Genomic DNA, 15,702 nt, shown 5'->3' on the forward strand with positions numbered 1-15,702 from the left:
TTGGTAAGTTAATAGATTGATGGCGCGTGCCGAGGTAATTTCTTTATTTTAACATAAAATATGAATATAAAATGCTATTAGAATCTTTTAAATAAATAAAAAAACTCTTGACTTATATCATAAACACAACTATATCAAGCAAGCTAATTTCATTTGTTTCGTGGAAGAATAAATATAATAATTGATAAGTTATAATTTTTTTATTATAACAAATTATAATTAATTTATGATACGATAAATTATGAAGTTTGGAGCACGTTATAACAAGCACTCCATGCATGCATATCTTAAACTTTTTATAATTAAATTAATTGAATTATGATTTTTTAGGCATGAATATTCCGCCATGCATCTATTTATTACTTGCTTTGAAATTAATTTTAATTGTATTTGGAGTGAGTTTTTGAATAAGATCATTTATAAATATATTATTTGTAATTAATGTACAAATTAATTTAAAAATATCTTTCATCGTCAAATAAAAAATTTAAAATTATGCCTGGATTGTTATAAATTTATGCTGAAGCAAAGCATCGATTCCCTTGTATCATTTATAAATATATTAATTCTAATTAATGTACAAATTAATTTAAAAATATTTTTCATCATCAAATAAAAAATTTAAAATTATGTCTGGATTGTTATAAATTTATGCTGAAGCAAAGCATCGATTCCCTTGTTTTTTTTTTTTTTTTTTTTTTTTTGTGAATACTCGTGTCTACTTTTTAACTGTAATACAGTGTATGCACAAATATTGTTTCAAATCAGAGAACAAATTTTGAAAGTAATATATTTAAGCTGATGAATTTAGAAAGAAAAAAACAAAAATGCTAGAATTGCAGCGGTGTCACAAGATGTTGTTGGAACCTAGAAGTGTGCAATATATTTGTTTACGTGGTATGGTCATATTTTTTAAAAAATTTTATTTTAAATTATCTTTTGGAGTTTTTTATATTTTATGTTTTAATATTAAAAATAAATTATAAAAAATAAAAAATATTATATTAATATGTTTTTATTTAAAAATCATTTTAAAAATAATCAATATTGTAATTTCTGAGATAAAGCTAAAACACTTTCTAATCTCAACAATTTTGCTACTAGATAGCCCAACCCATTCATTTTTTATAGTGTTACAGTGAAAGAGTAATGATATTTTATTTACGAGTAAAAGAAAAGGATAAAAAAGCTGCGAATACCAGGGAAATTAAAAAAAAATGCAAGGAATTTTTTTTTTAAAAAAAGACAACACTATTAGTAGTAAAAAAAGACAATAGTCTTGGTTCTAAAATAAATAAATAAATAAAACAAAAAACCTAAGACATTCATTATATTTATTTCCCTTAACTTTAATATAACAGCACAATAAATTAAGTATTTGGAATATTAAGTATTTAGAGCTGTTTGATTTTGTGGTAATATTTATTTTTAAATTTTTATTTTATTTTTTTATATTAATATATTAAAATAATTTTAAATAAAAAAAATGTTTCAGTTTTTTTAAATACTTTTAAAACTAAAAAAAAAAAAAGTCTCCTACGCTTCAAGCCTTCCGATTCCAGAGAACAAAAATCAAATAAAAATAAAAAAGTTAAACGCTAACGGACTCCTCTCACTCTCCCTCGACAAATCCATGACCACTACCTCCCTTTCCATGTCAAAGCTCCATTACTCTCTCAGGTCTGATTCCCTTCTCCCCTCTCTCCCTGCACCTCTCTTTATTTTTTTCCCACTCTTCACACGCAGCACTGTCTATTTACTCGCTTCAGAATCCTTCACTTTTTTTTTCCTGTTAATATCGTTAGATTCTTTGCTTAAACTAAAGCAAAGCTATGAATAATTGCTTGCATTAGAAAGAGATGATTCTGTTTCTAATTGTTTGTTTTTTTTATATATATATTTAGGTTTTGATAGGTTGTGCCTGGATTGTTATTTTGTGTTGTTTTGGTTGGTTAATGATGGCACTAGTTTGTTAATTGAGGGAAAAATGAGCTTTGATTTTTTGATAATAGAGAAATGGAAAGTGATGATTTGTCGAATTGTAAGGATTTGGAAGCTAAGTTAGGGTCACAGAAGGGTTTGTCAAGGAATTTGTTGAAACCTAGGGTTAACAAAGGAATGGAGGAGCAGAAGAAATTGTTGGGGAAGCAAATTGAGGTTGGTATCGATTCAGATGACAATGAGCCCATTGGGTCTTTGTTCAGGTTGAAGAGACCTAGAAACCCTAAAAAGGTTAAGGTGGTTTTGGAGAAGATTGGAGTTAGGGAAGATAAATTGGTGACCGAAGATGAGGATTTGGGAGGAATGGATGATACACTTGCGAGTTTTAAGAAGAAGTTGAAAGCTCCTAAGAAGGGTTTGGGATCTGTAAGTGCCATTCCAAATGAAGGTGACGAGTTATTGGATGGAAATGTGGAGAAAAAAGTACAAAACAAGCATAAGGAGAGAGCGAGTAAAGTGGAGAGTGGTTGGAACAGTGTGGGAACTGGGGGTCATGCTGCGGTTGATGATGATTCGGAGGGTTTGGGATCTCAGGGTGCTCTGTTAGAGAACCAAGAAGAGGAAAGTTTGTTGCCTGGTGAGAGTTCAAGTCAGTCTTTGGATAAGTTGGAAGATTCAATATCAGCTTTTTATCAGAAGAAGCAATCGGGTTCGGTGAGGAAGTCTTGTGCAAATTCGAGTTCAAAGCAAATTAATAGGGTTCAGTGTTTGGAGGCCCGATTAAGCCCTGGATCTGGAGCTGGTTCTGGGGGTTCCAAGGATGTGGATTTAAGTATATTCAGATCCAGTCCTGTCTCAAATGTGGTCTGCAAAGATCTGGAAGCTGGAGACAGTTCCCATATAGTTGCCAATTTGAGTTTGTTAGATTCTCCCTCTAGACAAATTTTGAATACAAAAAACCAGAGGCTTGATAATGGGTTTGATGAAATTTCCTATTGCATAGAAGAAAACACTGATAGAATCAAGGGGCTCTCTGTGAGCAAGGATGAAAGTATGAAATCCAATGACAAGAGACATGGTAAATCTTCAGAAGTTACTGCTGAGGTTGCTGCACCTGCATCTCCAGCATTGGGATCTCAACATGGGGTGATTGAAGAGGAAGAAACGCAGGACCCATGCATCTCAGATTTTAAAGGGGAACCTATGGGGAAACCTTTTAGTTCATATAAAATTTGGAATGAAAGTCATTCTGCTTCAGGCAATAATGATGGCTTGGAAGCTCAGACTTTAAAGAATGGGTTAAAGCTTTGTTCTGTGGGTAAAGCAAGCACCAGGAACGCATTAGAACAACAATCTAAGGGTGTTTCAGCCGCATGCATTTCAAATGCAGAACCTCAAATTTCAATATCTTCAGGCGGAAGAGAAGTCTCAGCCTCCTCTAGCCCTAATAGTCAAAATGATCTGCAGGATCTTGCTTCAGTTCCAAAAAAGGAAAATGTGGAAATATCTGATGTTAGGTTGTCACCAATTACTGTAACATCCAGAGAAGTCCACAAATGTACATTTTCTTTGTGCATGAACAACAACAGGAACTCCTTAGATTATCTTTCGATCAATGAAGAGGCCAATGGACCATCTCCTCGATCTTTAACTCCAGAAGAAAATGAAAGTTATCCAGAAGATTCTGTATCAGTGCCAGATTCTGACATCAAAGATGGTCACTTAGCAGCTTTGCATCGTGCTATGCGGAAGCCCAAAAAGCGCAGACTTGGAGACATGGCTTATGAAGGGGATGCTGATTGGGAGACTTTGATAAATGAGAAACAATTTCTGGAAAATGACCAGGTTGTTGAAAGTGACCGATCTTTTAGAACCAGAGAGAAGTCTGATTCTTCTTCAAATAGTGTCGAGTCTGAAAATTGCAGGATTGCAGCAGTTACAGCTGGATTGAAAGCACGTGCAGCAGGTCCAGTCGAAAAGATCAAGTTTAAGGAGGTCTTAAAGCGCAAAGGTGGGCTTCAAGAATATTTGGAGTGCAGGTTAGTTTTTTTTTTTTTTCAATCTGTCTGTGCCTTGCATGCAGTACAGTCCAGTAATTTCTTTTTACCTTCTTCCCTTCTTTTTGTTTTCTTGTTACAGTTCAGAAGAGCTGTTTTCTTTTGTTAGTTGTTGGTGTTATCAAGTTGACAGAACACCAACGGTTCTTTATATTTGGCGGCATTGGATATTGCTGTATATGCTTTATACTGTTGTTTTTGTATCCACATCTAATAGCTACCCACCACCTCTTCTGAATCAACTGGCAAGTATCATTCCAGCCAGAGCAAAAGATCTTGGAATCTTGGTCTGTTGTGCATTTTATGTGTTGGAATCACAGGGATATCCAAGTAGCCAACTATCCATCCATCGTTCACTTGTTGCTATTTCTTGTTCTATACACTAGTATGTTTGAAGGACCATATATTATTTTATGGATAGTGAATATATCCAATGGAAGGTGGCTTCTGTTAAGAAAGCATATTGTGATTATAGGCTGTCCAATTGCTAGCCTCCTATTTCCATGAAATGGATATCATGTTGATCACGTTTCAGTTTGCATTTTTTATAGCATAGCTTGTAAGAGCAGCAATGCTGTTGTTATTGTATCTTACTATTTTGGCTCTTTGTAGTCTTCCCGCTTAGAGACTAGAATTAGTTATCCTCCTTGTTTCTTGTTCTCCCCAAAAAATATGTTTTTGGGATGGATTATGATTACCATAACAGACTATGGACTGTGCTCTTTTTCCCATTGCTTACTTGATTGCCTTGGTGCATTGCAGGAATCGGATATTGGGTCTTTGGAGCAAAGACGTTAGCCGTATATTGCCTCTTGCAGACTGTGGCATCACTGAGACTCCTTCCCAGAATGAATCTCCTCGTGCTTCTTTAATAAGGCTAATCTATGAATTTCTTGATCAGAGTGTAAGTTGTGTTATTTTTGATTTTGTTCTTTCATGCAAGTTCATAGCTGATGCCTCCTCATCAAAAATAAATAAATAAATAAATAAACAGTCCAATATTTTGGTTCCAGTTACATCATTTCTGGCATCTAAATGCTCATAATATGTTGACAGGGCTATATAAATGCTGGAATTGCTTCTGAGAAAGAGAGTGCAGAACCTAGTGCCAATCACAATTATAAACTTGTCGAAGAAAAAACTTTTGAGGGAAATCCTGGAGCTTCAGTAGCTGATTTAGAAGATGGGGTCTCCTTTATCCTTGGTCAGGTTCAAAGTTCTCAAAATTCTTTGGAGCCAAAGGACAGGGTTCCAATGGATAACCAAGACCTGGCATTGAAAGCTTTGAAAAGGGGGAAGCTTGTTGCTCCAGTGACACTGGATTTACCCAATGTTGAGGAATGTGAAGAATGGCCAGCTGAAGATATTAAGCAAAATAGTGTTAGCAATACAAAGTTATCTAATGGGCTGGCCAGTTTGGATGCTTTGAGTACTGATCCATCTTGCACGATGCTGGATAGCAGGACGGCCCCTGTAATAAATCCAGAGTTAAGGAATGGCTTGCAGAGTGTTAAATCTAACTCTTGTGCTGAAATGGGAGGGAGTCATAAATTGCTGTGTGATTCCAAAGACAGAAAGAAAATAATTGTCATTGGAGCTGGTCCTGCTGGCTTAACTGCTGCACGTCACTTGGAACGTCAGGGTTTTTCTGTTACTATACTCGAGGCTCGGAGTAGAATAGGTGGCCGTGTTTATACAGATCGCTCATCTCTTTCAGTCCCTGTAGATCTTGGGGCTAGTATTATAACTGGAGTTGAGGCTGATGTGACCACTGAAAGAAGACCAGACCCTTCCTCATTGATTTGTGCTCAGTTGGGCCTTGAGCTGACTGTGCTAAATAGTGACTGTCCTCTTTATGATATTGTGACCGGAGAAAAGGTTCCTACAGATCTGGATGAAGAATTGGAAGCAGAGTACAACAGCCTTCTTGATGACATGGTCTTGGTTATTGCTCAGAAAGGGCAACATGCTATGAAAATGTCTCTGGAGGATGGTTTAAGCTATGCCCTCAAGACACGTCGCATGGCACACCCTGGAGCCTTTTTCGATGAAACTGAATCAGGAAATGCAGTGGATGCTTTATATGATTCCAAAACTTGTAGTGTTGATGGTGGAGCTCCTGAGAATTCTAAAGAGGAGATTCTGAGTCCTCTTGAGAGGAGGGTTATGGATTGGCATTTTGCTCATTTGGAGTACGGCTGTGCTGCTTCTCTCAAGGAAGTTTCTCTTCCCTACTGGAATCAAGATGATGTTTATGGAGGATTTGGAGGAGCTCATTGTATGATTAAAGGGGGTTACAGTAATGTTGTCGAGTCTCTTGGGGAAGGACTCTCCATTCACTTGAACCATGTAGTCACAGATATTTCATATGGCATCAAAGATGCTGGAGCAAGCGTGAGTCATTGTAGCAAAGTCAAAGTCAGCACCTCGAATGGTAGTGAGTTTTTGGGAGATGCTGTGCTGATTACCGTGCCTCTTGGGTGCCTGAAAGCAGAAGCCATCAAGTTTTCCCCTCCGTTACCGCAATGGAAACGTTCTTCCATTCAGCGACTTGGTTTTGGAGTTCTTAATAAAGTAGTCCTTGAATTTCCAGATGTTTTCTGGGATGATTCTATGGATTACTTTGGTGCGACTGCTGAGGAAACTGATCGGAGGGGTCATTGTTTTATGTTTTGGAATGTCAAGAAAACTGTTGGGGCTCCTGTTCTTATAGCCCTAGTGGCTGGTAAGGCAGCTATTGATGGCCAAAGAATGAGCTCATCTGATCATGTAAGTCATGCATTAATGGTTCTTCGTAAACTTTTTGGGGAGGCTTTGGTACCTGATCCAGTTGCATCAGTGGTGACTGATTGGGGCAGGGATCCTTTCAGCTATGGTGCTTACTCCTATGTTGCCATTGGATCATCCGGAGAAGACTATGATATATTAGGCAGGCCTGTTGAGAACTGTGTATTTTTTGCGGGTGAAGCCACCTGCAAGGAGCATCCAGACACGGTTGGTGGTGCTATGATGAGTGGACTCCGGGAGGCAGTGCGTATAATTGACATATTGAGTATGGGAACTGATTTTACAACAGAAGTAGAGGCAATGGAGGGGGCACAGAGACACTCAGAGGTTGAACGCGATGAAGTTAGAGACATAACAAAGAGACTTGAGGCAGTTGAGCTGTCCAATGTATTGTATAAGAATTCTCTAGATCGGGCCAGGCTTTTAACCAGGGAAGCTTTGCTACGAGACATGTTCTTCAGTGCAAAAACCATTGCAGGACGTTTGCATCTGGCCAAGAAGTTGTTGAATCTTCCTGTTGGAACTTTGAAGTCCTTTGCTGGGACCAGGAAAGGGCTTGCTATGCTCAACTCATGGATTCTGGTATGTTTTTTATTTCACAGCATCCCACCCTGTTAGGAATCTAGACCACTGGGACTTTACAAATTATCTCAAAATTCTCAAGCTGCTAGTGTCATTTAATGATGATCATATGCAGACCAAAAAATCCTAACCATATGGATCTATTCGATTTATTGCAGGACTCAATGGGGAAGGATGGGACTCAACTCTTGCGTCACTGTGTTCGTCTTCTTGTGCTAGTTTCAACTGATTTACTTGCTGTGCGTTTGTCAGGTATATTTTCTGATCTACATGCAACTTGAGCATGTCTACTCGTTGAATACAAAGTGTTTACTTATAGAGATGTTTGATGGGACTTGCAGAAGTGATCAGACATCAGAAGTCGTGGATTCAAAATATTAAACCATTTGTTGAAATTTAATTTGTTTGAACAGGCATAGGGAAAACAGTGAAAGAAAAGGTGTGTGTGCATACAAGCCGTGATATACGTGCCATAGCAAGCCAGCTGGTTAGTGTGTGGCTTGAAGTCTTCCGCAGGGAAAAAGCTTCAAATGGTGGGGTAAAGTTACCAAGGCATGCAACTGCATTGGAGTCTTCAAAGAGGAGATTTTTCAACAATTCAACCTCAGGAAAGCCACCTTTGCACACTCATCATGGTGCTTTGGAGAATAGTGGCAATCTGCAGGTTTCTACATCGATTAGAGGGCCCTTGCCAACAAACTCTAACATGGAAAAAGGAAAGAGCAAGCCAGAAACTCTGAATTGCTCAAGCAGACTGGGTACTGAGGTAGAGGAGGGTAACACAATTGCCATCTCTGAAGAAGAACGGGCTGCCTTAGCTGCAGAGGAGGCAGCTCGTGCTGCTGCCCATGCAGCTGCCCAGGTTTGTTTCTTTTGTACCGTATTCATTGCATGAAGTGCGATTCTCTTCTAAAGTTTCCTCATTCCCATGAAATTTTGTAAAGCAATTCTGTCTACTTGGAAATATATACGAACATCCACTGCCTGGTTACTGTTTTTAACAAAACAAACCTTGTGTGGATTTTAGCTTGAGGTTTTGAAAATCTTTTTACATGATTTTGTGGGTTGGTGGAAGAAAAATGCTACTGCATTTTGTTTTTTTCTTTTCTTTTACCCCTTCCTCTTATATATGGATGGTAATTTGGTGCATGTTAATAGTGTGTAATCCACTGTAAAAAATGATGAACATGTGTGCAAGGATACCACAAGTTTTTCATCTTGATTGTACATAGACTAGCTCTTTCCTTTTACTTTAAGGCTGCTTTCTTTTCTCATCCAGTTGTGATTACCTTTATGAAGAAATTAAATAGCGGTAGCACATTGCAGGCATATGCATCGTCAGAAGCCAAGTTTAGCACATTGGTGCAGCTGCCTAAGATACCCTCGTTTCACAAATTTGCTAGACGGGAACAATATGCACAGATGGATGAATATGATCTCAGAAGAAAGTGGTCTGGTGGTGTTATGGGAAAACAAGACTGTATATCAGAAACTGACTCAAGAAATTGCAGGGTTAGGGACTGGTCTGTTGATTTCTCTGCTGCCTGTGCTAACTTTGATAGTTCAAGAATGTCGGGTGATAACCTATCTCAGCGGAGCCATTCAAATGAGATTGCTTCACATATGAGTTTTAGAGAACAGTCTGGAGAAAGTGCAGCAGTGGACAGTAGCCTTTTTACAAAAGCATGGGTGGATACTGCTGGTAGTGCAGGGATAAAGGGCTATCATGCCATTGAGAGATGGCAATGTCAAGCAGCAGCAGCTGATTCAGATTTTTTCCATCGGGCCATGCATATAAAAGATGAAGAGGATTCAAACACAAGTTCTAGACCACCGACCTGGAAGCATGATGGAAGAGCAAATGAGAGCTCCATCTCACAGGTCACTGTAAACAAGGAGCCATCAAAACGTCATTCTCAAGGTGCTGATCGTATTAAACAGGCTGTTGTTGATTTTGTTTCATCATTGCTCATGCCTGTTTATAAGGCAAGGAAAATTGACAAGGAGGGGTACAAATCAATAATGAAGAAAATTTCAACCAAGGTTTGCACATTTTTCCTCCAGCTCCTCCTTTATTTTGTTTCTAATTAATTGCTCTTGGGCTGTAAATATGTATGATTTGGTTATCCAGGATGTTGCAACTATCTGTTCTGTCACTGTCTTACACATATACTATTTGTCATCAGGTCATGGAGAAGGCTACAGATGCAGAAAAAGCCATGGCTGTTTCTGAGTTTCTTGATTCCAAGCGCAAGAATAAGGTTTGTACCCCAATAGCATAGTATTGACATCAAGTCTTCCCTCCTTCAATGTAGACATTTCCATTCCTTCTGAGAACATTCCTTGCTTGTTCAAGAAACATTCCTTTGCCAAGCTTTTAATACACCGGGACTTGTTTTTTCGTTTGGCAGCAATAGTATAGTTCCTAATTATCATTTTTACATCATATACTGCCCAATTTACTTGGAAATTTGCATCAGTTACCTATCCATCCTTCATCACCCATATTTTCATTAGCATGAAGCAGATAGCTTCTTTTTATTGTTCTTTTATGTTATTACCTCTTAGAAAACTTTTCTTGTGGGTAACATCCTTCCACGAGTATGTTTTTTCATTCTATGATCTCGATGTTATTTTCCATTTTCATCCTCTCTGAAACTTAATAATCTTTGGATGCTTTTAATATGCAGATCCGTGCCTTTGTGGATAAATTGATTGAGAACCACATGGCAATGAAGCCATCTGTTGAACCTTGACAGTCCCCAGAATTGACTTGCCTGTTTTCAAGTAATGCTTCTGTGACATTTACAGAAAGTCCATTCATTTCTGTTCCTTCAAGAGTTCACAGTATAAGATGTTAGCCATGGAGTTTGTGGCTCGGCCCGTGTAAATGCTTAATTTTGGAGTGCCAATATGCTGTTAATGATGCAGAAAGTGCCATAGCAGAAAGGGGACAGTTTTCCTGTTGAAATCAGGAGGGCCCCAGTGAAGATTGATCAATATCCAAGTATTCTTGCAAATGTCTTCAGATTCTACTGGAGTGCAGCTCAGAGGGCCATAGGAGCTTGACAATTGCTGTAGCTCTGATTACAAGGATTGCATCAGCATATTTTGAATCATATTGTTCCTTGCAATTGGTTCGTCACGTCAACAATGATTCTGAGGCATTGAGAATTGATGCCTGACTTTTTTTTAATTCAGGGATTGGGATAGAGGAGACACTACTTAGTTCTGACATTTTCTTGTTTGCTACATGTACAGTCTAGGATTGTTTCAGTCTTGACAATTGACAAACATACAGAATATTTCTCTCTTACTCCAAGAAGTGCTAAAGTGCTTCTCTGATTTTTCTAGTAAAATGTTGCTAATTTTTCTGTTCTCTGAAATTTTAATGCAAGGAACATGTTCTGCATTTATGACAGCCTTTCTAGGCTAGGCTATGTCCAGTTGCTCTCTGTGGGTGTGTTTGCATTTGTTGATGTGCATTGACGTAGCATCAATGTGCATGGAGTTTACTTTTATTACCTTAAATCCCAGCTCAGCGATGTGTATGTATGCATGGCATTTGAAAATCAAAATGGTAAGAGGTCTTTGTAATAATTGGCCGACTTAGCATCTGGAGTTCATCTTTTTGTTTTTTTAATTGCAACAATTGCACCAATGTGTAGACTTTGTCGCATTGTATGTATCTCAAAAGTAGTGACTCTAGCTAATCCTTGCTTGTCTTTTGGCTATTATCTTACTGCTCACATTTTCTGTTGCTGCCAGGTTGGGAAACATATTGTGGTTGTCTTGCCAATGCGAGGTATGCCCGTTTCATATACAAGTCTTTCAATTTCTCTTAATGAGCTTTTAGTAACTGGATGTACTGCAACATGGCAGCCGTGTGTGCTAAATATCAGTGGCATGGAACTACTGAAGATGTGGTTAATGTCCAGAAAGCGAGTTGTGTTTGCTCTGGCAGTAATGAAGAAAACTCTGCCCCTGGTTAGTTGATGGAACGTAACATTGATTTTTAGCTTTGATTGTCTCCCATCATGTCACCGATCTCATTTAGAATTAGGGAGAGAACAAAAGTTCTTTGATGACATTGGAGTGCTCATTCAGTAAATACATTCTGCAATGTGCTGACATTTGTTTGGTTTGATTTTGATCTCTTTATGGAAAGAAGAGGGCCTTTTTTGCGCGACAATTCTCCAGGATTTTTCTCCTCCGGAGCACTGCTTTACTAATGCATAATAACTTGACGGTGACCATCTTGTGGTTCCTTTTTGGACCTGAAACGACCTCGCAAGTTTCAGCTTCAATAAAATACTTTTAAGTGGTGCCTGGCCACTGCTTGTGTTGTCATTTTTGTGCACACTTCTGACTGAATTATGATTTATCTAAATTGCCTTTACGTCAACGGGTGTTATCCTTCTGTAGATGTATTGTATTATTCTTTCATAATACATGACAAGTCGCTTTGATATGATAAAAATTTCTTACATACTCTCTTCTGTGTCAAATGCCTTTGTTATGTTATCTGTATTCTCTCCTCGACATGGTTTGGATTTGTTTGTCAAAAAACCATAAATTATGAGAATGACATTTGACATAGGAGTTTCAGACGAGGTCTGCTTGTTTTATATAATGTCCTGGGATGGTTGGATTATTGGTTACGGTTATATATATCATTTTGCATCAACAACCATGAATATATTGCTATTCGATTGTATGATAGGTTTTTTCTCGTCAGAGTCCATTTAAGTTGTCTGTGGCTGAATGCCCCTTGAAATTCAAACTGCAGAAAAGTATGAACTGAAGCCCGGCTGGTAATATACATGATTCTATTCTCAGTGGCTGGATGTTGTTTTTCGTTTCTTGTCTTGCAGCGAGGACATGGGCGTTGTCGAGTTTGATCCAAATTTCACCTGGTGACCTCCAAGAAAGCAAGCCGATGCGCCAAGCCCCTTCCATTCAAAATAAAATCAAAGGAACAACCTGTCAATTAGGGATATGTTTGGTTTGATTTTTTACAAGTAAATTTGGTTAGAAATACTTTGCCTTGAATCAAAAAATTGTGTCTAAATTTGAATCAAAATTAAAAAAAAAATTTACATATACTTACTAGCTCTAACTCATTATCTTTATTTTTCAAGAACAAGTTTAAGAATATGTTTTTATTAGAAATAATTTTTATTTGAAAAAAAAAAATATTTTTCTTATTAATTTGAATTTACACCTACCTAAGTTTGGTTTGACAGCTATTTTTTAGTTTATATTGCAGTATTTAATATCATGATAGTGGTTTGTTTTTAAAATATGTTTTTGTTTATTTGAAAATGTATAAAAATAATATTTTTTAATTTTTTATGTTAGTATATTAAAATCATCTAAAAAAATTAATTTTAAATAAAAAAATACAAAATTTAAAAAAATGCAAAACAGGTACTGTATCTTGATGCAGGCTGGCTTTTGAGCCCAATAACTTCCTTCGCGGAGAAGCTCTCTCCAGTTTCTCTTATTATTAGAAAATAAATAAATAAGTTAATTAATTAACACAAGAGCTCTAGATTCAATCGTCCTCGCCAAAACTCGTCAAAATCCAAAAACAAAATGTCTTCAACATTCAGTGGCGATGAAACTGCGCCGTTCTTCGGATTCCTTGGCGCTGCTGCCGCCCTCGTTTTCTCCTGTAATTTTTATCTCTTTATTTGTTTGGAACCAAATTCTGATGTGGATCTATGAATATTAAGATTCTAGTTATTTTCATTGATGCTTACGTGGATCTGGTGTTTTGATTGGGTGGTTGTTCAGGCATGGGAGCTGCTTACGGTACCGCGAAGAGTGGAGTTGGCGTTGCATCAATGGGTGTGATGCGACCAGAGCTCGTGATGAAATCCATAGTCCCGGTCGTTATGGCTGGTGTTTTGGGTATATACGGTCTGATTATTGCCGTGATTATCAGTACTGGTATTAACCCTAAGGCAAAATCCTATTATCTGTTCGATGGATATGCTCATCTTTCTTCTGGTCTCGCCTGTGGCCTCGCTGGTCTCTCTGCTGGTATGGCTATTGGCATCGTTGGTGATGCTGGTGTTAGGTAAATCTCTTGAGTGACTTAATAACTGATTCCAATTGCTCAATTTTTTTCTTTTGGATTTGTTTTTTTTTAATTATAAAAAGGTATCTTATGATTAATTCTACCGGGATAAAAAGTTTCGTGTTTCATTCGCTCAGAAGCGGTATTTGAAGCTGCTATGTGATATGCAATGCCTGTTTTAGTTGCGTTATGGTTTTGTCTTCAATATTTTGTTTTGTACTTGTTTTGTAATATGGTTGCTAGAAAGCTGCCAATAGATTGTTTGAGATCAATTTCGTGGATTGGAATAGTTGCTCAAGCTTTGGTTATTTTGGAATTGAGCTCTAGAAGCTTTGATTTTAGTTCATAAGCTCCTCCGTCAAGTGTTTGAGATTGGCTCAACTGCCTCTTGATGCTCATTGGAGTTGATGGAGCTTTAACTTGGACTCAACCTGAATTTGAACCTAGTTTGCACTCAATAAAGTTTTTAATTTAGTTTCAATTTGAAGTAATCAAATGTTTTCAAGAGAATTTAAAGGAAATGGTTATCAGCTTTAAGTTTCCATAAACAGACGTCAACTAATTTATGTAAACATAACAAATAGAGATCATGAAAAATTAATGAATGGAGGGACCCTGAAAGCCTGAATGTTATCATATATGAAAAGCCTTCCAATAGAAAATTAGATGTTAACTACAGTCACTAAAATAAGCCAAAGCTAAAGTTTACTAGACATTGCTTAGAATTGTATTCTGCTAGAATGTTTAAGGTTGAGTTTTGCAATTAGTTTATTATTGTTACTATTCCTTCCTGTTTGCACTTGTGAAGATATTTGGAAATATAAGTTTAAATGTTTGAGGTTTTCTGTTGGGTCTTGATTTTTGGAGGTTCGGCGAGAAACAGGTATCTGGTTATAATATTTTCATCACCTCTTTGATGTAGATAACTACCACTGTCTGCACTGCTTTGTTGGGTTAAACAATGAAGTTTGTGATATACTGTATACTGTTTACCTGTACTTGTTTCTTGTCTTTGTTTTGCGCTTTGTCTGTTTGACGCAGGGTGCCTTGATTAGCCTTCCATTTTTTAGGTTGATACATGCTATACAGATGGTAGTGTTCTCCTTTATGGTTTTGCGCAGTGAGTTATTGGATTTCAGTTTTTCATTGAAAGTTTAACTTTGATGTCGGGCTGTACTTTGCAGAGCTAATGCCCAGCAACCAAAGCTTTTTGTTGGTATGATCCTCATCCTCATCTTTGCTGAAGCACTGGCCCTTTACGGTCTCATTGTTGGCATCATTCTCTCCTCCCGAGCTGGTCAATCGAGAGCTGAGTAAAGAGTCCCTCTGCTTGGTGTCTGTATGGCTGTTGCGATTCATCTTTGTTAGTTTAACTTAAAAAGTGTTTTGCACTAAAAAAATTCACGTCTGACTTAAGTGCCATTGCTTATATGATAAAAATGTATAATTGGTTATTAGCTCTTCCCTTGATAAATTCTCATTGTTTAATTAATCGATGTATGTTATGGTCACATCAAATTCTTGTTGAAAGGATGCCATATTGCCTGGTTTGCTGATCCTGCACTCACCCACTGTGGTGAAGGATCCAGATTGACCTTGCCATCCATCTATAACTGCCTTGAAATATGTTTTTCTGCCGGGCTTAATAGTCTCTAGTCTATCGGCTGGTATTTTGGCCCCCTGCATTTCAACAAGCCTGGATCCGTTACCGTTTGAGGTTAGAAATTGCTTTCCAGAAACTAATGAGAGCTTAGTTCGATTTGGCCTTCGTATTTAATACAACCAAATCAACATGCTTCTGAGTGGCATTCTTAATTTTATTTCAGTTTTTGCTTTTGGTAGTTGTGTTTTGGTTACTTCGAATATTGAAGTGAAGAAATTGAGAGTAGATTATTTGCTTGCTCTCGCTGTTAATGTCATTCAGGAGTAAATTAAAGGAACGAATTGTGACTAAACACGCCTTATAAATCTTTATTAATTAATAATTACCTAAATACTCTGAAATATCTTGGTTTTTTTTATTGCGTTTAACTGCTTAATAAAGGTTTTTTAATATATATATTTTTTAAGTGTGTTCTATCAATTTAAGAGCTGCTGGGGTCGCAAGTTTGACCGCTGGTGGGTGCGTGTTTTTCCGAATTGTGCTGCCTTTTTTTTTTTTGTTAAAAAAATAAAAGGTGCATGACATGTTATTTATCAACTTAGTTCTTGTTTATTTACTGAAAAATAATTATTTTAAAAAAATAAATT

General features: G+C 37.2%; 2 protein-coding genes across 7 annotated transcripts; both read left to right on the top strand.

Moving 5' to 3' along the window:
* Positions 1-1,545: 1,545 nt before the first annotated feature.
* LOC105140137 (lysine-specific histone demethylase 1 homolog 3-like) lies at positions 1,546-11,863 on the top strand. Of its 6 annotated transcripts, XR_845137.1 has the most exons (12): positions 1,546-1,680; positions 1,905-3,980; positions 4,761-4,902; positions 5,055-7,367; positions 7,526-7,619; positions 7,781-8,229; positions 8,694-9,410; positions 9,554-9,628; positions 10,058-10,504; positions 11,136-11,172; positions 11,250-11,354; positions 11,539-11,863. XR_845137.1 is itself a non-coding variant. In XM_011046840.1 (10 exons), exons 2-9 carry the CDS (start codon positions 2,017-2,019, stop codon positions 10,121-10,123), a joined length of 5,820 nt encoding a protein of 1,939 aa, XP_011045142.1. In that variant the 5' UTR covers positions 1,546-1,680; positions 1,905-2,016; the 3' UTR covers positions 10,124-10,154; positions 10,299-10,802. The 6 variants fall into 6 exon arrangements, 3 of the variants coding, with proteins under 3 accessions (XP_011045142.1, XP_011045143.1, XP_011045141.1); XR_845136.1 differs by having other exon boundaries at positions 11,250-11,863; XR_845138.1 differs by having other exon boundaries at positions 10,058-10,154; positions 11,250-11,863.
* Positions 11,864-12,838: 975 nt separating this feature from the next.
* On the top strand, positions 12,839-14,974 carry LOC105140138 (V-type proton ATPase 16 kDa proteolipid subunit). The gene is made up of 3 exons (XM_011046843.1): positions 12,839-13,044; positions 13,167-13,452; positions 14,637-14,974. Exons 1-3 carry the CDS (start codon positions 12,966-12,968, stop codon positions 14,767-14,769), a joined length of 498 nt encoding a protein of 165 aa, XP_011045145.1. The 5' UTR covers positions 12,839-12,965; the 3' UTR covers positions 14,770-14,974.
* The last annotated feature ends 728 nt before the right edge of the window (positions 14,975-15,702 follow it).

Source organism: Populus euphratica, unplaced genomic scaffold (assembly GCF_000495115.2).
Source record: "Populus euphratica unplaced genomic scaffold, PopEup_1.0 scaffold98.1, whole genome shotgun sequence".
In the NCBI taxonomy this organism is placed as follows: domain Eukaryota; kingdom Viridiplantae; phylum Streptophyta; class Magnoliopsida; order Malpighiales; family Salicaceae; genus Populus; species Populus euphratica.